The sequence below is a fragment of the Aedes aegypti genome, chromosome 2 (genome assembly GCF_002204515.2).
Source record: "Aedes aegypti strain LVP_AGWG chromosome 2, AaegL5.0 Primary Assembly, whole genome shotgun sequence".
NCBI classification, from domain to species: domain Eukaryota; kingdom Metazoa; phylum Arthropoda; class Insecta; order Diptera; family Culicidae; genus Aedes; species Aedes aegypti.
The window spans coordinates 180,217,994-180,242,880 of record NC_035108.1 but is presented as its reverse complement, the minus strand read 5'-3'; the positions used below and the strand labels follow the sequence as shown (position 1 = coordinate 180,242,880).

Sequence of the window (24,887 nt, the reverse complement as noted above, 5' to 3'; positions counted from 1 at the left end):
CGACTTTGACGAGAAAATAATATTAAAAAAACTAGAGTTGAAAAACTTATTTTTGTTGGACTACCCTGCGATGATTAGGAAAAAATGCTCTAGATTGGCCAAATTTTGAGCTACAGAAAAACTTTCTTTGGCAGTTGATCAAAATTTCAAGTTCTACCGTTTTGCTTAAGAGCATATACCAGTATTTTTGCAAATAAAAAAGTTGATTATATGATATGTGTTATATTGTGGACCACCCTAGTTTCAAATGACACAGTATGTAAGCTTACATTTTTAGAAACAATTTTGTAGAAGATCATTTTTGTCTAAAATTTCATTTTCATGCCCAAAATGCAAAATAATAAAAAAATACATACTATGAAAATCTTCAAAATAGTTTTAGAGCCCTATCTTTCTTATTTCGGATTTCTCGTCAAAGCGGTCTATGAACGACTTGAAGAACTTAATAAAACGCAAATTTTCATGCAAAAATATTGATGATATCTATTTTAGTTCAAAAGTTATTAAAGTTTTTCTGCTTAAAATCCTTTGTTTTTCAAGGCATTTTATTAGAGTTACAAAAATAACACATCTGTAATTTTTTGATATAATATACAATTTTTTTTGTCTTTTGAATGCCGTCAAAATATATTTTTTATGTTTGCCCCAATCAGAGATATTCACAATCAAAGTAGGCATGTTTTTGAGAGAAAAACAACAATAACTCCTAAACGGAAGGAGATAGCGAGTTTCTTCACTCACCAAATTACGCATTTTTCAAAGCTCTAAAAGTGTTTCATAGACTACTTTGATGAGAAATTTGAATTGAAAACTCTGGAACCAGAAAACCAGTTTTGTTCGGACCACCCTATGTCACCGTAGGAAAAAAGCTCTAAATCGGTCAATTCAAGAGATACAAAAAAACTTTATTTGGCAAAGTTGCTTGAAATTGAATGGTCTACAACTTTGCTGAAGCATGTTTAATATAATTTCTACAAATAAGAAAGTTAGTTACACAATTTCTATGAAAATGTGGTCCACCCTAATTTTCAATAACATCAAACAAAGGGCTTAACTAATACAAACAACTTTGTAGAAGACCGTTTTTGTCTAATGTTTCATTCTAAAGCTCAAAATGCATCTTTCCGCGTAAAACTGATTCCTGGACCACTGTGCAGGGTCCTATTGAGCAATTTTTTTTTCAAAATTGTTGTTTCTTAATTGTGCAAAACGTTTCTTGATTTCTTTCTGCAAATCCTGCCATATAATTTTCATAGCAGGATCGCGAGTGAGTTGAAATTGCCTTCTCCTCACGTTTTCAAGACGGATCAAGAGTTTAAGATCACGGATTCAAATATAACTTCACATTTTGGTATTGCAATGCCCCTGGCTTCAACAATGGAATTTGTTAAAGTTTCAAGAGCATTGTCAATATCAAGTTTTGTTTGTAAAGAAATGTTAACATCAAGATTAGAGTCAATATATGTCGCGTATATATTCCAGCTGGCTCGAAAATAATTGAAAGTGGAGCTGATAGGATTGAAAATCGCTTCATGGCATATTTGAAATGTAACAGGGACATGATCAGAATCAAAATCAGCATGAGTAATCAGTTGGCTACAAAGATGACTAGAGTCGGTTAAGACCAAGTCAATCGTAGATGGATTTCTAGAAGAGGAAAAACACGTAGGGCTATCAGAGTTTTGAATTGAGCAATATCCTGAAGAGCACTCATCATATAAAATTCTGCCGTTGGAATTACTTTGAGAATTATTCCATGACTGATGTTTGGCATTAAAGTCACCAATGACGGATTTCACACCAACTCGACAAAGGGATTGGCAGTACCCCTTCAGAATTCAATGAAACTTTCTGGGTGTGAGGACTATGTGAAACTAAGATACTTTACACACTTTGTTTTTTTCAAAATCGATCTAGACTAACATTTGGAAAGGGTCAAAGGTTTTTTTTACTTCTTTTATAAACCCGTATAAAACTCGAAAACGATAAGACCTACATAAAAGTGTTGTATGGGGGACTGTCGTGAAATTTCCTGACGTTTTAGAGAAAAATATTGAAACAATAAAAACACATTTTCTACACTGAAAAAAAAATATTCAAAGCTTTAAAGTCGATTTAAAAATAACGGACATTTCAGATTTTGATCATCCTTAAGCAAAAAGTTATTCCTGAGAAACGTCCTGTCTTCCATTCTTGCCACGTTTAGTGACAATTTTAAATCCCGCTTTTATGAGAAGCAGTTGTGAATTCAGAGATTCACCCTTCCTTTTGTTCGTGATTGCTACCATGTTAAGTGAATAAACAAAAGAAGAAGAGATCTTTTAAGAGGTTTTTTTCCAAGACGGTGTCCAACAAGAATAACCACCGCTAGCTTTCGCTTAAGGGTCCAACAAAAAATCGATGGCACGGGTCCTAAAAAGGATCATAAAGGGATCAAAAGTAGATGGCATCAGCCTCATGATGCCATGTATACCGATTTGAAACGAAGAACTCGCTACGAAACATTTCTCGTTAAAATTAAATGGGTCCGTTGGGCACATTAAACAAAGCTTACAAAAGAGGAAAACGCTGGAAATATTGTATTTTACTTTTCCCTACTCAATGCACATGTACAGCAGTCTGTAGCTGTTTTTCTTTCTCACATTACTATGCACAAAGATGATCCCCGTCTGTTTTGAATCAATTTGTAGGAATAATATTGATTTTCTCTGAGACCGTAGGAAAACTATCGTGAGAATAGCTTGTGGAATTTTGGGGTTATTTGACAAAGCAACATTAAAAAATAGGCACCTGAAGCATCGAGGTGCGGAAGTGTAATAATTATGTTTCATTTTTACCCGTTGGCATGAAAGATTAATGGTCGAGAGCTGAATGATTTATTCGCAATGCCCAACCGTGATGTCAAGTTGTCATGTGTGGCTTTAACACGGCTTTGTTAGCAAAGTTGACCTTGTTTATGTAAATTAATGCCCCCAGAGTGACAGATGAGTGTAAACACATATCCTTCTTTCTTTGAGGGACGGAAGATCGCGCACTGCCGACTACCGCACTCACGAGCCACTACTGGTCATGCTTTGAATGCGCATTCGCTGGACGATTTGAAGAAGGCAATTTATCAAGACAAATTCATGTCCGCCTGAAAATGATGAACGAATTTGGTTCCTATATCTACGAGCTGATGCTGGTTGGCACGTCAACCGAATGATTAGTCGCGTGCGAAGTTTTAAATATCAACTTACGGAAGACTGGATTACTGCAGCTTGTCCTATGTGCCAATACTTCTTGCGACCTCATTTTGGGTGGCCCGCGATGAGTTTGAAGACTCTTTTCGTATCTGACCCGTTGAATGTACTTTCAACTTGAAGTCAGTACAAATCAGAGCAAACAATTTGAACATAAAATTTAACTTCAAGCCAAAACTTAAGTTTGACAATATTGAGCATTTTATTTTATTTTTTCCTAATTTATTTATCTCTAATCATTTTATTTCCTATTTGATTTAAACAAAAAAAAAAAAAAAAAACAAATTCTTTCATGTTTTAACAAATTTTGTTACCTTAAAGTCAAATTTATCAAAAGTAATTTCATTCAATCATACAGTAGTGTTTGGTCCGTTGGATCTGTTACATGCTCCTTTGTGGAGCGAGCAACGAAAGCAGGATCGTGTCTGGTTCGCATAGTAATCGCACTATTTTTTTTTTTTTTTTTTCACAAGGGGGAAATCTGCAAACGGACCCCTGAGAAGTTAACTCAGGGAGTTTCGGAATGTCGCACCAACGACGACCCACTAAAACAAGCCCATGTACTGTACTTGAGCAATTCCGGATTCCGTGTACACTAAAGTTTTTTTTTAAACGGGGGATGCGTGCTGTGCAAAAAAAACCGTGCTAATTCTGGAATTTGTGTAAAACTAAAACGCGTTAATTCTGGAATACGTATAATAAGTACCGTGTTAATTCTGAAATCCTGTAAATAAGAAAAAAGCCGTGTTAATTCCGAAATGCGTGTAGTTAAAGCTATGTTAATTCCAAATTCCGTGCAAAAAGTGCCGTGTAAATTCAGTGTAAAACAACCGCGTAAATTCTGAAATCCAAGTAAAATGAACCGTGTTAATTTTGAAATCCATGTAAATAAGAAAAAAAGCAGTGTTAATTCCGAAATCCGTGCAAAAATAAACCGTGTGAATTCCGAAAGCCGTGTAAAAAAAACCCGTGCAAAAAACGTGTATAACTTTAGTGTATTCCGATTGCCTTCGTCTCTGTTGAGTATCGTCTGTTTGCAAATTTTCAGACTCTCCACCACATCCAATGTCCAAGATAAAAAAAAACTTTTCGCAAAATTTTGATCTCCGCTGTCGTAATTGTATGACCCCCTGGAAAGACATGTTCTGCTACCTTAGATTTGAAATCGTGAGTCATCCCCTTGTATGGGATGGAAACTCTCTTCATGGGTTCTGTGATATGGCTGAATGTCGTCGAAGCACTCCGAATATGCTGTATTTCCTTTTTGTGGATGATGGCTTTTATCTTCCTTTCCTTGAATCCGTTGATCCTTGACGTCTCGTAGATATATTCCAGTTTCTTGGTATTTCCGTCTTTGCTGAGGGGTAGAGTCTGCATCCTGAGGATCATGTAGTGAAACTTTGCCATCTTATGCTGGAACGAATGATTCGATGTGTTGGGTAACTGTTGGGGATGACTCGCTGGGTGTTTGTAGGCTACCTATAGATTTCGAAGTTGAACGATGAACTTTCTTCCCTGTTGACATGTAAATCCAAGAACGGTAGTTTTCCATCCCTCTCCTCCTCGTGGGTGAACTTGATATCCTTGTGTACGCTGTTGATTGTATCCAAAACTCTAGCCAGATCGTTCCCCAGTAAACACAAAGTCGTATACGATAGAGCATAAGAGTACAAAACTGGAGACAATATACGTATATGTGCCATAAGGCTATATGCAAAATGTACGTATATCGCCTTCAGCTTTGTACTCTTATATGCTTTCATATACAATCGCGTGTTTACTGGGTCCCCTTGATGACGCTGAAAATGTCGTCGAGTATCTCCACCATTTATCCGGTAATACTCCTTATTTCTTTAACCTTTCGGTCGTACCGCAAATTTTTGCAACGCGCGTAGAAATTCGGGATTTTGTCACTAGGCGGCGCAAGTGAGCAAGAAAATTTTAACAACTACCGAGAAGCTTACTTACTTTACTTTTGCTGGCTCTACGTCCTTCAAGACATGACCTGCGCCACAATGTTACGCCAACTAACTCGGTCCATGGCTGCTAACCTCCAATTCCTCGATCGCCCCACACTTCCAAGATCCTGCTCCACTTGGTCAAACCACCTAGCTCGTTGCGCTCCCCTTCGTCTTGTACCGGCCGGATTTGAGTTGAACACCATTTTTGCAGGATTGTTGTCCGGCATTCTCACAACGTGTCCCGCCCATCGTACCCTTCCAGCTTTGGCTTCTTTCGTGATACTGGGTTCACCGTAGAGTTGCGCAAGCTCGTGGTTCATTCTACTCCTCCATACGCCGTTCTCACATACTCCGCCGAAGATCGTCCTAAGCACACGTCGTTCAAAAACTCCTAGCGCTTGCAGGTCCTCTTCGAGCATTGTCCACGTCTCATGCCCGTAGAGGTCTACCGGTCTTATTAGCGTCTTGTACATGGTACACTTAGTACGGAAGTGATGTTTACCAGACCGCAAGGTCTTGTGGAGTCCATAGTAAGCACGACTTCCGGCGATGATACGTCTTCGAATTTCTCTGCTGCAGTTGTTATCCGACATTATCAATGATCCGAGGTAGACGAATTCGTCCACCACCTCGAACTCATCCCCGTCGATCGTCACGCGTCTGCCTATGCGAGCTCTATCGCGCTCGGTTCCTCCAGCCAGCAGATATTTCGTCTTCGACGTATTAACCTTCAATCCAACCCGATCTGCTTCACGTTTCAGCCTGGTATACTGTTCAGCAACCACCTGGAACGTTCTTCCGACAATGTCCACGTCGTCAGCGAAACAAATGAACTGGCTGGATTTATTGAAGATCGTGCCCCGCATGTTGAAGCCCGCCCGTTTCATAACACCTTTTTGCGCAATATTGAACAGGAGGCAGGAAAGACCATCGCCTTGTCGAAGTCCTTTGCGTGTTTCAAACGGGTCCGATAAAGCACCCGATATCTTCACACAGCACTGTACACTATCCATCGTAGCTTTGATCAGTCTAGTCAGTTTCCCGGGAAAACCGTTCTCGTCCATAATCTTCCATAGCTCTTCGCGGTCGATGGTATCATAGGCCGCTTTGAAATCGATGAATAGGTGGTGCGTAGGGACTTGATATTCGCGACACTTTTGGAGGATCTGCCGCAACATAAAGATTTGGTCTGTCGTCGATCGACCGTCCACAAATCCGGCTTGATAATTTCTAACAAATCTGCTTGCCAGTGGCGATAGTCGGCGGAAGATGATCTGGGAAAGCACTTTATAGGCTGCATTAAGAATGGTGATCGCTCGATAGTTCTCACATTCTAACTTGTCACCCTTTTTGTATATTGGGTATATTATTCCCTCCTTCCACTCCTCCGGTAGCTGTTCTGTATCCCAGATCCTGGCTATCAATCGGTGCAGACAAGTGGCCAACCTGTCCGGGCCCATTTTAATAAGTTCCGCTCCAATACCATCCTTTCCAGCTGCTTTGTTGTTCTTGAGCTGTTTGATAGCATCCTTAACTTCACCTATTGTGGGAGTTGGCACGTCTCCCTCATCCGCCGTACTGATGAAGCCATTCCTCCTGCTGTCTTGATCTTCCTCCTCTGCGCCGTTTAGGTGTTCATCGTAGTTCTTCGCACTCCAACTCTTCCAGGCGGCGCTTTTTATCCCGGAATAGATGGGTTTGCTGTCTTCGCTTCTGTTTGTATCGTTCCACGTTTAGACGGGTGCCTTGCTGCAGCATCATCGCCCGCGCTGCATTCTTCTCGTCCAAAACCGTCTGACACTCCTCGTCGAACCAACCGTTCCGTCGATTTGCTTCCACGAACCCAATGGCACCTTCCGCTGTGTTGTTTATGGCTGCTTTGAGACTACTCCAGCAGTCCTCAAGAGGGGCTTCGGTGAGCTCTCCCTCTTCCGGCAACGCTGCCTCAAGGCTTTGCGCGTATTCAGTTGCGACTTCGGGTTGCTTGAGTCGCTCCAGATTGTACCGGGGCAGGCGTCGGTACCGAATGTTGTTCACAACGGAGAGTCGTTGGCGCATTTTAACCGTCACAAGGTAGTGGTCCGAATCGATGTTTGCGCCGCGATAGGTTCTGACGTCGATAATGTCCGAGAAGTGCCTTCCATCAATCAAAACGTGGTCGATTTGTGATTCAGTCTGTTGGGGTGATCTCCAGGTGTACCTATACGGGAGGCTGTGCTGGAAATAGGTACTACGTATGGCCATGTTTTTGGAGGCGGCGAAATCAATCAGTCTAAGGCCGTTTTCGTTCGTAAGCTGGTGAGCGCTGAACTTCCCTATAATCGGTCTAAATTCCTCCTCCTGGCCAACCTGAGCGTTGAGATCTCCGATAACGATTTTGACATCATGGCTTGGGCAGCCGTCGTATTCACGTTCCAGCTGCGCGTAGAAAGCGTCCTTATCGTCATCGTCACTTGCTAGGTGAGGGCTGTGCACGTTGATTATGCTGATATTGAAGAAACGGCCTTTGATCCTCAACTTGCACATTCTGTTGTCGATTGGCCATCACCCAATCACGCGCCTCTGAATTTCGCCCATCACGATAAAAGCTGTGCCCAGCTTATGTCTATTGCCACAGCTCTGGTAGATGGTATAACCATCCCTATACGTATGTACCGTCGACCCTTTCCAGCAAACCTCCTGCAGCGCTACGATGTCGAACTTGCGGACCCTCAATAATTCGGAAAGAATGCGGGTACTTCCCAAGAAATTGAGAGACTTACAGAGCAATTCTCGCTGAAACCAGGCCGCCATCGGCACCCATCGTTAGAATTCCAATTTTATGTCACTGATCGCTAGCTTTCGATAAAACTTAAGGGTGGTCCTTTTTGTTTTCTCAAATTGGTGGACCCCTCATACGCCAGCTAGCTAAACAGTTTGCAAAAAAGCCCATTTTTTGATAAATCTTGGGTATTTCTTCACGTGATATGTCTCATATTTCCCTTGGAACACATACCAAACTTAATGGCATCGTATAGAGAAAGGATATAGCTTTCATTTGAAGTTAAAAAAAATCCGGCGGCCATTTTGAATTTGGCCGCCATCTTGAACTTTGTTAGAAAAACCGTTTTTTCACCATTAGCGCACCGCTCGTTTTGAATTCTGAGATCACCATCAGAAAGCTGAGGAAAAATTGCGTAAGATAGGCTACAGAAACAAGGTGTGCAATGGTATTTACCCTATGAAATGAACGATTTTCTAAAACATGTTCCACGATTTTGACGTATATGGCGAGTGCAATCAATGCAAACATCATTTTTTGTACAACAAAGATACAAGTTTTCAATAGTTGGTGTATTTTTCGAGTCAGATGAAGAATAGGAGTATTATTTTGAGTGAAAAAATCTGGCGGCCATCTTGGATTTTGACGCCATCTTGGTTTTAAGTAGTAGAATGAGTTCTCACCTTGATAACACTCAACATATTGAATTTTAATGCCATCGTTGCACTTACTATTCTTCTTGTTCTTTTTTTTTTTCCTGACGTTACGTCCCTACTGGAATAGAGCCAGCCCCTAAGCTTCAAAAATAAATTAACAAGTAGAATTTTTTAACGCTTATTTGCCACCTGAATGATTGTTCTGCATATCTGCGAGTTGAAAAATAGCATTAATTCTTTCATTTATTTGGTCTAAAACCATTGATAGAAATGAACAATCTGTTGAACAGCTAAAATAAGATAAGAAATAATGAATCTGTTTGTTTTTAACGGAGATCAATAATTAATTAAACATGAAGAGCGCTGAGATGGTAAAAAATCATTCTACTGCTAAAAACTAAGATGGCGTCGAAATCCAAGATGGCCACCAGATTTTCCAAACTCAAAATGATTCACCTGCGTTTCGGCATTACGTCCACATTAGAACAAAGCCTGCTTCTCACCTTTCAATTTCGCTATTTTTCACATGCATGTTGGGTGTTAGTGAAAACAATACTTTATGATTCAGAAAATCAAGGATTTTTTTTGCTTAAAAATTTAAGATTTCCATTCTAAATTAATGCACTTTCGGAAATGTTTTACGTTAAAACTACAGATATTACCACAAAACTTACTAATGTCGCAACAATTTATAAACTTCATTCGATGACAAAAAAAGGATATGGTAAAAAAAAATATTTGTTTATTTCAATCAATGTTTTTGGACGGTTTTTATTCATTAAATTTATTTATTCATAATAACTGAATTCAAAGATATGTCGAGAATTATTCTGTTATTAAAAATCGTATTATAAAAGAAAATTCCTATTTAATAACCTGTATTTATAACTAACAAAGCTGAGTATCAGGCTCGGTTCCACTAGGGACGTAACGTCAGGAAAATGAAGAATAATAAGAAGAAGAGTATACGTAACCTTGTTTTTATTGGTAACCTCTAAATTAGACATGCTGAGTGCTATCAAGGTGAAAAATTTATTCTACTAGTCAAAATCAAGATGGCGTCAAAATCCAAGATGGCCGCCAGATTTTATCACTCAAAATAATACTTCTATTCTTCATCTGACTCGAAAAATACACCAACTATTGAAAACTTGTATCTTTGTTGTACAAAAAATGATGTTTGCATTGATTGCACTCGCCATATACGTCAAAATCGTGGAACATGTTTTAGAAAATCGTTCATTTCATAGGGTAAATACCATTGCACACCTAGTTTCTGTAGCCTATCTTACGCAATTTTTCCTCAGCTTTCTGATGGTGATCTCAGAATTCAAAACGAGCGGTGCGCTAATGGTGAAAAAACGATTTTTCTAACAAAATTCAAAATGGCGACCAAATTCAAAATGGCCGCCGGATTTTTTTTAACTTCAAATGAAAGCTATATCCTTTCTCTATACGATGCCATTATGTTTGGTATGTGTTCCAAGGGAAATATGAGACATATCACGTGAAGAAATACCCAAGATTTATCAAAAAATGGGCTTTTTTGCAAACTGTTTAGCTAGCTGGCGTACGAGGGGTCCACCAATTTGAGAAAACAAAAAGGACTACCCTTAAGTTTTATCGAAAGCTAGCGATCAGTGACATAAAATTGGAATTATAACGATGGGTGCCGATGGCGGCCTGGTTTCAGCGAGAATTGCTCACAGTTCCATGATCCGAGTTTCCAATCGTTAGTCCGTTTTCGATGCCTGGGTCTATGCCGATTGTTCCGGTCCGAATTTACATTGTATGCTTCCTGTACTGATGATTTTTACGGCTGGCTTGTAAGGCCTGCACCAACCCCCTGTCTCGCCGGAGGATCATCGTGCACAGCACTGTTTAGAGTCCCACGCTGGCACTAGGACGATGATCAGCCGCTCCTAACATGGAGAACAGACGCTGTTTTGAGCCGCCCCTAACATGGAGAACAGACGCTCTGATAAGCTACACCCTCAGAAGAGAGGAGCCCCCCTTCCCTGTCAGCATACGACCAAGGTTCCACCAGGGTTGGTTACCCGATCTTCCCTACGGTTACTCGTATCCCAGGCGGCACCACGGGGAGGTAGGGATATGAGTTACTGGACAAGAGGCTAAGGACCACAAATGGGGTCTATTTTATACCTGCAGGTACGCGAAGTACCAATGGTACGCATTGTCCAGTCATTTACCACCCACCGAGAAGCTAAACATTACATATAATTTGCAATTGGATTAAATGGACAAATTGATGTGAAGTTTCTTCCGAAAGAGGTGTACTTTGCGAAAAAGGACCACGTGATTATTGAGCTGAAATCGAATTCAGGTTAACTTCTACGTTTATGAGTCCTCTCATGGCGTAGGGGTACCGCGCCCTAACTAGAGATCAGGAAGTCGTGAGTTCGATTCTCACTGAGAAGACGTGTAACTTTTTCGCAAAACTTCACATCAATTTGTCCATTTAATGCAATTGCAAACTATATGTAATGTTTAGCTTTTCGGTAGTTGTTAAACTTCCAACTTCCCTTTCATAACCCATATCCATCCATGTGTAGGAACATGAGATGGATGGATATGGGGTATGAAAGGGGTCCGCGTGGTCTGTAGGGATTTGAATTCTAAAACTTGGAACCAACTCAGTTATTGGGTCACCAAGTGGCTCAGTACCCAAGCAGCACAGTTTGTTTCAACTCAAGAATAAAATTATCTCTTGAAACTAATCAGAGTTGTCAATTGCTGAAAATATGACTCAAAATTGCACCGAATAGCAACGCAAAAAGCGCAAAAGGCGGAGTCTGTTTGCAACATATTTAAGTAATATCGAAATTGCTTATTTGTTGCAAAATACTTACGAGAAAAAAATAAAAACTAAAATATGAACGAGAATTGAACCTCCGACCTCAAGATCACCAATCTTCTCCTCTACTCACTACTCCACCAGCTCTTCGAACAATTGCTTCGCCAATGCAGTATAAAAGCGACCACATGGCTCATTAATCAAAGCTTGTTGCTTATAACTTGACTGCACCCTTCGGAATACAAGTTCATTACTAGCGAAATTAGGCCACGCTTGAAATAATCTAAATTTTACACAAAAACTTCCGCGCAACACATGAGAAACACCTTTTAAACAAACAAACTGTTGCTAGACCATGTTTTCGTTGTTAGATGATACGTAGAGTGCAACTCAACCATATTGCAACTGGATTAAAACAAACAAGCTTCTATAGCTATAGCTGTCAAACACTTAGTTAAGTGCAACTTTCTCGCAACTGAAATTAATCTTCTTGAGTTGTGGGTATAGGAACGAAAATTGAATGCAAGTTGCGGATGCTTTTAATGAAAGTAATTTGAAACATAACATTATAACCGGCATTTTGGGAGAAGTTTCAAGAGTTTGTTTGAAAAGTTGCTGAAAACATTTTGATGAATTTGACTTAATTGCTATTTGCAAGGGACATTTGCAGCAAATCTTGTCATTTCAACAATGATGAGCGTCAAACAAGGAGTGAAATGCAGTTCATTGGAACGGCAACGAAACTTTACGAGGCTTGATATTGATATGCAACCGATCTATAACCAGGTAAGTTACAGATGCTTTTATTGATACGCAATTGAAACCATTTTTGAAAAGTATCTCTTTGAAAGATTTTTTTTTTCTATCTTTATTAACGAGATTTTTAGCCCTGGGCTAGTTCATCTCGGGACCAACGGCTTTACTTCCCTTCCGAAGGAAGTCGTCACTGAAATATTTTTAGTGACTATCTCGGGGATGGGATTCGATCCCAGGTCCTCGGCGTGAGAGGCGTGTGTTCTAACCACTACACCAGGTCCTTCCCCTCTTTGGAAGATGTTTCGCGTGCTACTTGGGTAGCTTAGTTGGTAAAGCGCTCGTCTAGCATACAAGAGTCCTGGGTTCAAATTCCAGCCGAGCACGTGGATTTTTTCCATAATTTCACCCATAATTTGTCCATCTTTACCACGCGTAATGAGTTAATCAATTTTATAAAACATTTGTTTTGCAAATATCTCAGAAGCCTGTTCACTTATAAAGATGGCGTCTTCGGTAGAGTTGTTCAGTTGCTCAAATTCTTTCTTTGTTTGATCCTTAAAGTTCGAGATTTTGCAAAATAATGATAGTTCCTGAGCTTCTGAACAACTTTGACGAAGGTTCCTGTCGAAAAAGTCAAGATCCTGAGGTATCCACACAACAAAATTTCATGCTCACATGCGCCGCCTACTGGCAAGATATCCTATTTCTTGGCTCAAATAATGATAGCCCTTGAGCTACTGAACTACTTTGCCCAAGACACTAACTTTCTAAGTGATCAGGCTCCTGAGATATCTGCAAACAAAAGTTTCATGCTCACTAGCGCTGCCTAGTGGCAAAATTTTGAATCAACTAGCTCGAACAATGATAGTCCTTAACTTATTAAACAACTTTGCCGAAGACGCCATCCTTCTAAATCAGTGTTTCCCAAACTTTTTTGACTTTCGCCCCCTTGAGGCCAAAAAAATTTTGAAATAGCCCCCTTGATGTGGTTTTGAAATTTTTAATTTGGTTTCAACCGTGGTTTTCTGTTGAATTACGGTCAACTCTCCATATCTCGATATAAAAGGGACCATCGAGTTAGGGAGGTATCGACTTAAATGACATAAAATCAGATTATTTGCAAACCAAGAGACCATCGAGTTAGCCATGAGAACCAACTTTTACTATCGATATCGAGTAATTAATTTTTTACGACTTCAAAATGTCCAAACCTTTGAAAAACATTAGAAAATCTTGAAAGTTGTTTGTACCTTTCTCACTCCAACGTAAATTGAAAAGTTTTTTTTTTAATTCATTAACTCATTAAGCGTGGTAAAGATGGACAAATTATGGGTGAAATTATGAAAAAAATCCACGTCCTCTGCTGGGATTTGAACCCAGGACTCTTGTATGCTAGACGAGCGCTTTACCAACTAAGCAACCGAGCCACTTGGTGACCCAATAACTGAGTTGGTAACAAGTTTAGAATTCAAATCCCTACTGACCACGCGGACCCCTTTCATAACCCATATCCATCCATCTCATATCACTACACACGCGGAAGGAGCGAGTGCGATTTATTTAGTGTTGAAACTGTTTGCCTATCGTACCTACATCGCTTCCACAACAACTGTATTGTGGAAGAGTAAAGATGTGGGAAGGCTATCAAAGTGTCGTTCTCACTCAAGTGACGACATGACTACTACAGAGTGGCAGTAACACTCTAATATAAATTGACACTTATATTGAGCTGTTCGGTAATCCAATCCGCATGGTTATTAAATTAATTAACTCATTACGCGTGGTAAAGATGAACCGAACAACTTTACTTAAGACCCCAAGTTTCTATATTATCTGGATTTTGAGATATACCGATTTCAAACTGTGGTTTACTCGAACCGTATATAGTGCGTTCATTATTATGCGACTTCCTTGTACATTTGTTGATTTTACCGTATTAAAAAGGGTCATACTGTAAATAAAAACTGTCGAGTATTGTTCTTAAGAAGATTCTTGAGGAATTCATTTTGGTTTGGTGTTGATAGATATCTTTGTTGCAAAATTATAGCATATAAATCACAACTGTTGTACAAATTACAACAGCGCGACAGCCCGAAGGTTCAATTTTCTTCAAAATTTGCCATGAGTGATTCGCACAAAAACGGGGAGAGAGGGTTTCCCATGGGGGCTCTTTTAATCTGCTTGTAGAAATTTCCTCGAAATTGAAAGTAGTTCTTCCATGCTGCATCCGTCCTTTTGGGTAATAACCAGTCCTCGAGAAGATTTAGGGAATCCTCTACTGGATCGTTGGGGATGAAAAGTAACAATGTTTACATAGCTTAATGATAATGTTAGCAGCTACAAAACAAACCCTATTGCTGCTGATGGCGTCTGTGTTTCCTAGTCGATCCAGGATTTTTTCGTAATGGGAATTTTTTGACTTCCATAGGCATAGAGTATCAATGCGAAAATAGTGAATTTAGCAGACAAAGCTCTCAGTTAATAAATGTGGAAGTGCATTCAGAACACTAGGCCGAGAAAAGCTCTGTTCCAGTGGCGGCGTAATGCTTAGAAGGAAAAGATAAGGTGATGATTAAAATCAAAGTTTTAACCAATGTACCTTGTAAATATTTTTTCGGTCCTTAAATGATATATTTTCTTGTTTATTCTGTTATTGTTGATGTTGTTCTAAAAAAAATGCTTGATTTTAGAGAATTGAAGTGCTAAAGACACAAAATGATTCAGAAGAATATGTATGCTGCAAATAAATCCAAAACGTGAGTGTCCAAAGCAAGCCCCGGAATCAAAAGTAGCCCCGTATGACGGTAAATCGTAATAACATTGTTGAATGAGCAATCGTCTTTTGATTCATCAATATACGAATACATGGATGCATGACCCACTTTCTGTACGAACAGGTCCCATCATGTTACGTTTTCACGCGATCTGCACGTTTATTGCATAATGTTTGTAACTCTGTGCTATATGCATACTACTAAACAACCTGGTCATTATGACACCCGCCTCAACCTTTACAGCAGCAGAAATAAAAAATGGATTGAAAATCACCACAAAAAGTGTTGAATGTTGATATGTAAAACATTACACCCAACGCTTATACCACCCTGCCAAGCATTGGTGGAGACACTAACGTATTAGTTGCTGTGGGAATTTTCACCAAAGTTGTGTGTAATTATGACTCTCGGGCATGAACTCATCAACTAGCCGAAACAGTAATGTTTATCATACACGCACGCAAAAACTAACAATTTCAGGTTATGCGGTCTGAGCGTAACACGCTGAAAGCTGTATGTAAAAGTATTTCGGAGTAGAATCATGTTTCCTTTCCAAACAAACTGAAACATTTTTTACGACAATTATCGTCGGTATAAAATGTACGATTATCGCGCTTATCTGTCACAATTCATTCATTGCTCTCAAGTTAAACACATCATCTTCCTAAAGGGAAAGGATCGTTGGATTATCTATCGCAAAATGTTCAAAATTATCGTGTGCATCGTGTTGGCTCTGTTTAGTCACGCTGAATGCAAACCATACTCCAGCCCAAAGCCATATCCAGACCCTCAGCGACAGTGTCGAACAGGTCACTGCAACGTGAACCCTTCTCTGCGGTACGATTCTTCCTTCTACCCGTCAGCAAATCAGTTACAACGTGTTGGAGTCTATCCCGGTTGTGATGCCGATGACAGCGATGAAGTTGAAGAAAGTCAGCCACCCCCACAAATGCCCCCATCTGAGCCCAGCGATAATTCACTTCCCGTTTCCGTGTGCGTACAACTTCCACCCAAAACTGCATTGAAACTGCCGAAATGTGTGCTCCAGCAAATTGTGTACGCTTTGACCAAGGACGACAACGCTTTGGAACCCCAGCCCGAAACAACGGTTGCACCATGCACTCAGACGACGACCCCGCCACCTCAAACGACGACAGCTCCATGCACCCAACCACCCCCAGTGCTGCCACCTGCACCGATTGTCTACCCGGGTTATCCAATAATGCCCTCTCTGAAAACTACGACCGCATCGCCAGTGGTGTATCCTCCACCGATTTCTGCACTGAAACAACCTTACAAACCATCCAGCTACTGCGGCTCGTGTCGGTCGTCGCTTACACCACGGTACAATAAATCGTGAATCGTGGATAGACAAATGATGATGACCAGGGGCTAATTTATTTATTTATTTATTCATAGTTCAATAAAACCAATGATCCTAAGTTGAAAGCTTTTTTATTCAGATTAATAGGATTGATAGGCACAGTTTCGGCTCAAAAATTGAAATGGTTTGCAAATCTAATCTCGTATAGTTTCTTCAGGATCTGTCCATAAACCAAATGGATTTTTTTGGGTTTTTAGACCTTCCACCCCCTCTCGAGCTCTTTAGACCATACATTTCTTTATTATTTTGATTGGACCGTGGTCTGTGACCAGAACTTAACCTCCTCGTTGAATAAAAATCTCCTGGTTTATGGGCGGCCACCATCCTTGCAATAAAAATAGTGTTCTGTGAAATTTTTGAAAGAAATTTAAATTTTAATATGATCCAACCACATATGATGTAGGTTCATATAGAAATGACTATAAAGAATATTTGAAAATGTGCCTCACACGTAAGGGCTGTAATATAAGTACACACATACTTATCATCTCATAGTGTAAATTCATTCTTTGAACCTTGATGATGAAAATGGCTGAAAAAACAAATCCGTTTTGAGCTTATTTTTTTGGGATTTTTACATAAACTTGCAGGGCCATAATGCCATATAGACCCAAGAAATAGCAAACAAATTGATGGACATCATTTCTCCCACTTCATGGATAGAATTTCTCTCTTCAGTAACATCCTCTATTAAGGTTTGAAGAATGAGTTTTCATTGTGAGATGATACTTTCGTACTTGCTTTATGAACTTAATTTGTAAAATTCAAACTACAATATCCTGAAAACTAATGCATCTATACGATCATTTTAATAAGTAACACTACAGAACACGTTTCTGTCCATAGCATCAAAATACCGATATTTACTTAATTAAGTATTTGAAGTATTGACTGCTGAAAATGCAAAATTTGACTATGTCAGCCAACTTGCATGCAAGTGTCCCAGCTTGTATGGTAATTTATTTGCTTAATTTGCCACAGAATTCAAACTTCATGTACCGTAATCCGGGGCAGCGTTGTAAGCAATCTCGGTAGTCGACACATTTTCGCTGATATTCGGCAGCGCTTACCTAAGACATGCACAACACGAGCGATCAAACGAATGTCGAAAAGAAAAATGTCAATTGAATGCCACTGACCACGATAGCTTCGCTGAAACATTGCGGTTTTGTTGATTTCTGTTCTGCTTTCACTGTATGTGTGTCACATTCGACATAGCAGTCAAGATCAAACTATCCATGTTGTTTATGATCCGATGTCTGAATTATATGCAAAACTTTATGCAAATGCCATTGTGTCAGACGACATTCAATTGACACTTTTTTGTGTTTGTCGACGTTCATTCTAATGCTCGTGCTGTGACTTTTCGAAACAATGATTTCAATGGGTAAGGATGACACTACCGAAGATTCATGTCTCACATAAGTTCTGCAAACGATATGAGCAGAAGAAATGCGGTTCTTACTAAAAACGGCATCGCCGAAAACGATTGTCAAAACTTTCATAAGTATGCTCAATTAGGCAACATTAACGAATTACTGTAAAGAATATAGGATTCCTTTAGGAAATTGCCAACCTTTAGGCGTATTCCGTGGTTCGAAGTGTTTTTAATTTTAAAATAACTCAAAAACTAATGACTTGTAAGCGTTTGGCCTTCATATTCGGCTTCGGGGGCCATGATTTAAGTAAGTAACGACATTTTCAATATTACCGAACGTTGTTTACATAGGTGATCAATGTTACTCCATATCATCTAAATCAAAAAATTACTTGAAACATTTTTTTAAACATGCTTAAATCTCTCAAAAAATAAAATACAGTATATAGTCACGAGCTACGGGTGGCAGTACCTGTTTTAAAAATATAAAATTTGCAACATTTGCATTTTCAAATAAAATATTTAAGAAATATTCAAAAAAAATGATCAATATTACCCGGGATTACGGTATATAACAATACTTATCAGCAAAGTTCTTAATACTTTTGATGTTCAAAATTTATTTTTTGGTGATTTAAACAAGTGTTGTATTTTGCCATATAAGAAAAACGAAGAGTTTTGGATGGAGACTGGAAGTATGTCGACAAAATCAATTTACCGTTTTGATTCATATTACGGACACTTAAGGACTCAGGAAAATATAACCCAGCATAGAGCATACAAAATAAATCATTCTGTATGATTCCTTAGCGCTATCGAGCGTCGGAAGCCCTTTACTTTCGAACGGTGGGTGAAGAATACGCTTCCGCAACTTCAATAATTTTAAATAAATCAAAATGTGTGGCCTTTTCATGATTCTTATTCCGGACGCTTCCTCACTTTTGCCTCATATTCCGGACACTTTGAATCGAATTCCGGACAGCTCATGATAATCATTAATGGAACAGTCAAATCATCAATCGATATCGTTAAACCACCAAAGAGACATCTAAGGTAGTTGGGCATTATAAATTTTCAAAGATATTTATGGAAAAAGTTTACTAAAACGAGCCTTGAAATTGAGAACTTTTGAACAACAAAAATTGAAACATTTCGCGTGAAATGTTTCCCATACAAAGTAGAGTGTCCGGAATTTGAAGCTGTCCGTAATATGAATCAAAACGGTAGTCAAATTTGTTGAGTGCAATTTCAACCAAATTGTATTTGAAATAAAAGTTTAAGTCCTATTTTGTATGCTTGCTGGATTAGATCACAAAAAAAGTTTGATAAATCATACCTTAAATTTCATGTAGGCATCAATTAAACCATTGTTTTATACAACTTTGGCGACCTGTAGTTAAAAATTGTGAAGTACAGAGACACTTCTAAAAACGGCATCAGATTCAGCGACCCCAAATCTACTAGAGACTCATAATTTAATCGTTGAGACGCGAAAAAAAAAATAATTTTTGTTGCGCTGTGTAATACTATCAAAAATATGTCAAGTGTGTAGATGAAGCTTATTTAAACATTGTTTTTTTGTGACATTAGATCAGAGAGAGCGTTTTACATTATTTTGCCAAACTAACATAAAATTTCAAGCACACGCATAGTTTCCGAGAGAATATATAAAAAAACTGTAAATTATTGTTCTTAATTTTCCTTTAAACCGATTTTATATACCGTAAAACGGGGTAACTTTGATAGTTTTTTCAAGTAAAATTTGAATATTTATGAATGTTGTTTCAAAGAATTATAATTTATATTTTTAAAACAAGTACTTGCATCCTAGCTCTCGATTGCAGTTGATAGATTGCCAAAAGATTCATTTTAAATGGATATATAATTTTTCATATAATCGAAAGTCGCTTTTCTGTTTTGGGATTACTTTATCAATGAGCATTGATCGAACAAAATTGGATGAATTTCGGAACATTTATAGGGTGTTACATACTTCTGGGCGTTAACGTTATATGAAAATTTCTGACTTGGATTACAAAAATGGTCCCAGTTTGTGAAATTGCTTTTCGCTAACAGATTTGAGACCATATTCAAGTTCTATGATAACTAGGCTGTCAGAGATAAGTGACCAACTATTAAAAACTACATCAAATAGTGATCGTAGCACTGATTGTTTGTAACCGTTTCGAAAATGCTAAAATCGTATCAATTTTTAATATTCGTATATAAACCCGAGCAACACAGATGTTATAATAGAGTATTTTAAAACTATATATGACCTGATTTAGTCAGATTTCAGTTGATAATGCTCAATTATAACATGTGTGCTACACGGGAAGCCTCAAATGTTCTCGATTCTATTTACAGTTCTCTTTGATTATTTATTTGGTTCTACATCAATCAACTTGATAAATTCTCGCCAATAATATATCGCCAATTCACTCAGTTCATGGCCGCCTCTCTCCATCCTCGACTTCGACCTACGCTCTGCGTGTCCACCTGGCTCGCTGTGCCTACGCGTTCTTGTCCCGGCCGGATTCGAAGCGAACATCTTTACAGGACTGTTGTCCGGCATTCTTGCAACTTGCCCTGCCCAGCGTATCCTTCCATCCTTCACTGTCACGCACCGCGCTCTTGCACACCACCGAAGATCATCCTAAGCACCCGGCGTTCGAAAAGCCCAAAAGCTTGCAGGTCCTCCTCGAGCATAGTCCACCTTTCATGCCCGCAGGGAACTACCGGTCTAATGAGTGTTTTTTTACATCGTGCATTTGGTGCGGGTGAATTTTTCTTGACCGCGAGTTCTTCTGGAGATTCCATAGATGATGCGCCTTCGTCGTTATAGTCGGCCGTCAGCAAGGATCCGAGGTAGACGAACTTATCAACCTCGAAAGAATCCCCGTCTATCGTGATACTGCTTCCTAAACGAGCCCTGTCGCGCTCAGTTCCGCCCAGGCTAGACGATCGTCACTGTCAAATGGAAAACGTCGGCGACGAAACTAAAATAAGCATTGTAATCGTCACTGAACCAGCGTCGGATGACGATTTTCCGCAGAGATCTGATCAAATAGGCTCGGCGTCATGACGAATAAATACGATTCCTTCGTTACGGGCGAATCTTCGTTCGGGAGCACTGAGCCGACTAAAAATATGAATCGTGTCTTCGACAGATTAAGAGCATTTAAAAACAAATAAAACAAAACCAAATTAACAAAATACGACTGGAATCAAACAAACGATTTCTGAAACATCAACTCCACGCGCTTACCAACAGAACTATTTTAGAGTCATGAGGAGAGCGAGTTCATTTGCAAATACAAGCAATTATCACAGAGAACAGACGTTCATCTTTTCTTGTCAGCGTGTGTAAAGCATTGTACTGGTCATTTCAAAGTATGTCGTTATGCTCCTGTTACGCGGCGCTGTCGTCATATTGAGAACGCTACAAATTTGCCGCTTTTTACACTTTGGCGCTAGTGTCGATAGCAAAAATTGCCACTTGTCGCTAGCGTTGCCTTGTGTGCTAATGCATTTTGACGTTCACTAGTGACATCGTGTTGTCGAAACGAGTTTGTATGTCGGGCTGTCTACGTTGGCGGCGCTGATGGTTGATTCGAACCTTTACACATGGTTTAGATGAAATTTTGTTCGAGCCTCGATGTCTGTTCTCTGTGCAATTATGTGATGGCATTCGTTGGTTGGTGCGAAGCAAACGAATATACAGTAAATTGAAGTTTGTCGTGCATTCTTTCGTCGATGACGAGACGACGATCTGCCAGAGTTATTATACTGGATGACGATGTTTTTTTTTATTTTGTCATCGCACTGTGACGAATCTGACAATTGCCTGCCCTGGTTCCGCCTTAATTTTCGACGCATTCACTATCAGTCCGACTCTTGTTGTTTCGCGTTTCAGGCGGGTGAACTATTCTGCCACCGGTTTTAATAATATTCATGTCGTCCGCGAAGCAGATAAATTGTCCAGATCTCGTGATAATCGTGCCTCGACTGTTAAGTCCGGCTCTCCGCATGACACCTTCAAGCGCGATATTGAACAGCAGGCATGAAAGTCCATCACCTTGTCGTAGATCCCGCCTGGATTCGAACGAACCGGAGTGTTCGCCCGAGATCTTCATGCAGTTTTGCACCGATGCTTTAAACAATCTTGGGAGCTTCCCGGGAAAGCTGTTGCTCTATGCAGTCAATACTGTCGTATGCCGCTTCACGACATTTCTGGAGGAATTGCCACACGGAGAAGATCTAATCCGTTGTCGATGAAATCTGCTTGATAACTTCCCACGAACTCGTTTGCCTTAGGTTATAGACGATGGAAGAAAATCTGGGATAGCATTTTGTACGATAGTGATTACACGATAGTTTTCACATTCCAGTTTGACGCCCTTTTTGTAGATGGGGCATATCGCCTTTCTCCTACTCCTCCGGTAGCTGTTTCGTCTTTGAGATTCTGACTATCAGCCGATGCAGACAAGCAGCCAACCTCTCCGGGCCCATCTGAGCTCGACTCCGATACCATCCTTGCCAGCGGCCTTGCTGTTCTTCAGCTGATGAATGACATGCTTGATTTCCCCCATCAGGAGAACTGGTTGGTTTCCACTGTCCGCTGTGCCAACGTAACCTTCATTGTCTTGACCTTCTGTGCCTGTGTCTACTGTGCTATTCAGGTGTCCATCGTAGTTCTGGTTCCACCTTTTGATAACCTCGCGTCCGTCCGTCAAGATGCTCCAATCCCTTCACTTTTCAGCTCACGGCACGAAGCCTTTGTGTGATACGTTGAGCTTTTGATAGAACTTCCGCGCTTCTTAGGAACGGTACAGCTGCTTCATCTTTTGGGATCCCACCTCTTTCAGGCGGCGCTTCTTGACCCGGAATAGGCGGGTCTGCTATTTCTGGTTCAGTCTGTATGGTTCCAAGTTCTGCCGCGTATCACGCTGCAGCATTACAGCCCGCGCTGCATTCTTCTCATCCGTAACCTCCTGGCACTCCTCATCGAACCGATCATTTCTTGAACTCCGTTCCACGTATCTGGTAATGCTTTCGGAAGCGTCGTTAATGACTGCTTTGACTGTCCTTCATTTGTCCTCTAGAGGGGCCCATTGAGCTCGCCCTCATCCGGCAGCACTGCCTCATGATGCTGCACGTTGCATTGCTGACATCTGGTTGTTTCAGTCGCGCTAGTTTGTACCGAGGTGAGCGTCGAACAGTGGGACGGAATCAAAAAAAGTGGGACATGTGGGTTTGCGCCAAAACTATCGGTTTTAGCGTTTTGGTGTCTTCTGCAATGTTTCTTCTTTTTAAGAGTACTTTATTATAGAAATAAAAAAAATCGTTTTCAATTGTATACACTGAGAAAAAAAAATAACTTTTTTATTTTTTCTCAAAATTGAAAACTACCTAAGGAAGTATAGTAGGTAACGTCATTTGAAGAAACTTTGTCGAAGACGAAAAAATTTGGGGTGGGTAATGTCTATTACATTACCGCGGGGTTGACGTAGAACTACGATGATTAATAATTTGATTTGTCATGTGTATGAATTTGTAAGTGTACTAGTTTTTGTTGTTATTGATCGGATGAAGTTTTCAGAAGTTAACTCTTTTTGGACTCATTTTGGTAGTCCTGAAAAGAACCATTTGTCGTTCTGTGGTTTCGAGAACCAGTGTATGGTGTTCCAGGAATAATGCCAGATGATTGAATTTGTTTGTTTGGTCGTTGCTTCCTTGTGTTGCTTGGTTGGGTGATCGGTTTCTGCCTCCAGCTGTAGTTCGCCAAACTCCTCCAGTAGATTAAATGTTTGATAGCTCGGGTGCTTCGATCGTGATAATCGATTGAATCGGTTCAGTGCTTTGGTCTGTAGCAATATCCATTGCATGAGCATTTAGGCTCTGTACATTGATACTCATCAATATGTAGGCTGGGCCACTATGATCCAGTATTTCACGTCTCAAAGCGTCACTAATTGATGATTGCCTAAACGCTGCAGCTCATTCCTCAAGTCAACCCTTGGAATTGCTGCCTTTGGCGTGATGGAACTGGGAAGAATTGGTAGAGTTTGTCAAAAATAGTCCTTGCAGTGAAGTAACCCGCGATAAACCAACATATACCAATTGCTGATCCTGGCTTTTGTCATAGTCGTACACGACCTCGGGGAAAGTTCCACCTTGCGACTTATGAACAGTTAAAGCACAGGCACTAACCATCGGGAACTGAATGCGTTTGCATTTGATTATGCCGCACAGTTTGAAAGTAAAATAAAAATTCTCTATACAGGAGTGAAATAGGAATTTCAAAACCAAGAGCCTTACGTTGGCATGAAATATTTTGAACTCTTATAACTGTTTGCTGGTTTAACGAAATTCCTTGAATGGCACATCAATTGAAAGACAAGACATCAAAGGGTCATGTCGTTTACTTACTGAATCCCACATAACTGTTCAAATAGTTTAATAACTGTTTTAAAAGAGAACGTTGATTTCAAGCAAATTTATAAATAGGGGTGCAAGAGAAAATTTGACGTCATTTGCTTTCAATTCTCCGCTTCGATCGCATCTCAGCAGGCAAGGAGGATTCCCCGTTTGACCATGGCAATCAACTGATAACATCCCGCAGTGTTATTTATCTGTAAGAGCATCAAAGCTAACAAAGCCATCGGCCCTTTTCAGGGTCATCAAATTAGTAGAAAAGAGTTAAAAGAGAAATATTTCCGACTTTATATATGACTTCTTATATTCCTAAATCAATTTCACAGCTTCATATAAAATTTCATTTGTCATGAATAATTGATGACTCAACATTGTGAGACTGTAATCGCAGACGCTGCTGCAGTGCCATCGGGGTGAGTGCTCAACATTCCACAACAATTGTAAAATAGAGTGGCATTTCCAACAGCGTCTTTGATGTTCCATATTTTGTGGGAACACTTTGATTAGCAAAATTATCACATGTAACAAAATTGCGACATATTAAGAATGCTTTTGAAAAGACATCCTCATTGAACAATTGTAATAATTTTGGCACCCATGGATCAGAAATTTACCGTCATAATAAAGAAAACTATTGATTATCAATATCTCGTATTGAATATTTAGTTAATGTCAACCCTTCCAGCAATTCATGTTCGACCAATTTCTCACGCATTAGCATT

The 24,887-nt window shown here is 39.7% G+C and overlaps 1 protein-coding gene across 1 annotated transcript; it reads left to right on the top strand.

The window, feature by feature from the left end:
* The first annotated feature begins 15,665 nt into the window (after positions 1-15,665).
* On the top strand, positions 15,666-16,325 carry LOC110675154 (non-classical arabinogalactan protein 31-like). The gene has a single exon (XM_021839540.1). The coding sequence runs from the start codon at positions 15,666-15,668 to the stop codon at positions 16,323-16,325; it is 660 nt and encodes a 219-aa protein (XP_021695232.1).
* The last annotated feature ends 8,562 nt before the right edge of the window (positions 16,326-24,887 follow it).

Coding starts and splice junctions, on each gene's coding strand:
- LOC110675154 (XM_021839540.1), top strand. CDS start 15,666: ATGTTCAAAATTATCGTGTGCATCGTGTTGGCTCTGTTTAGTCACGCT.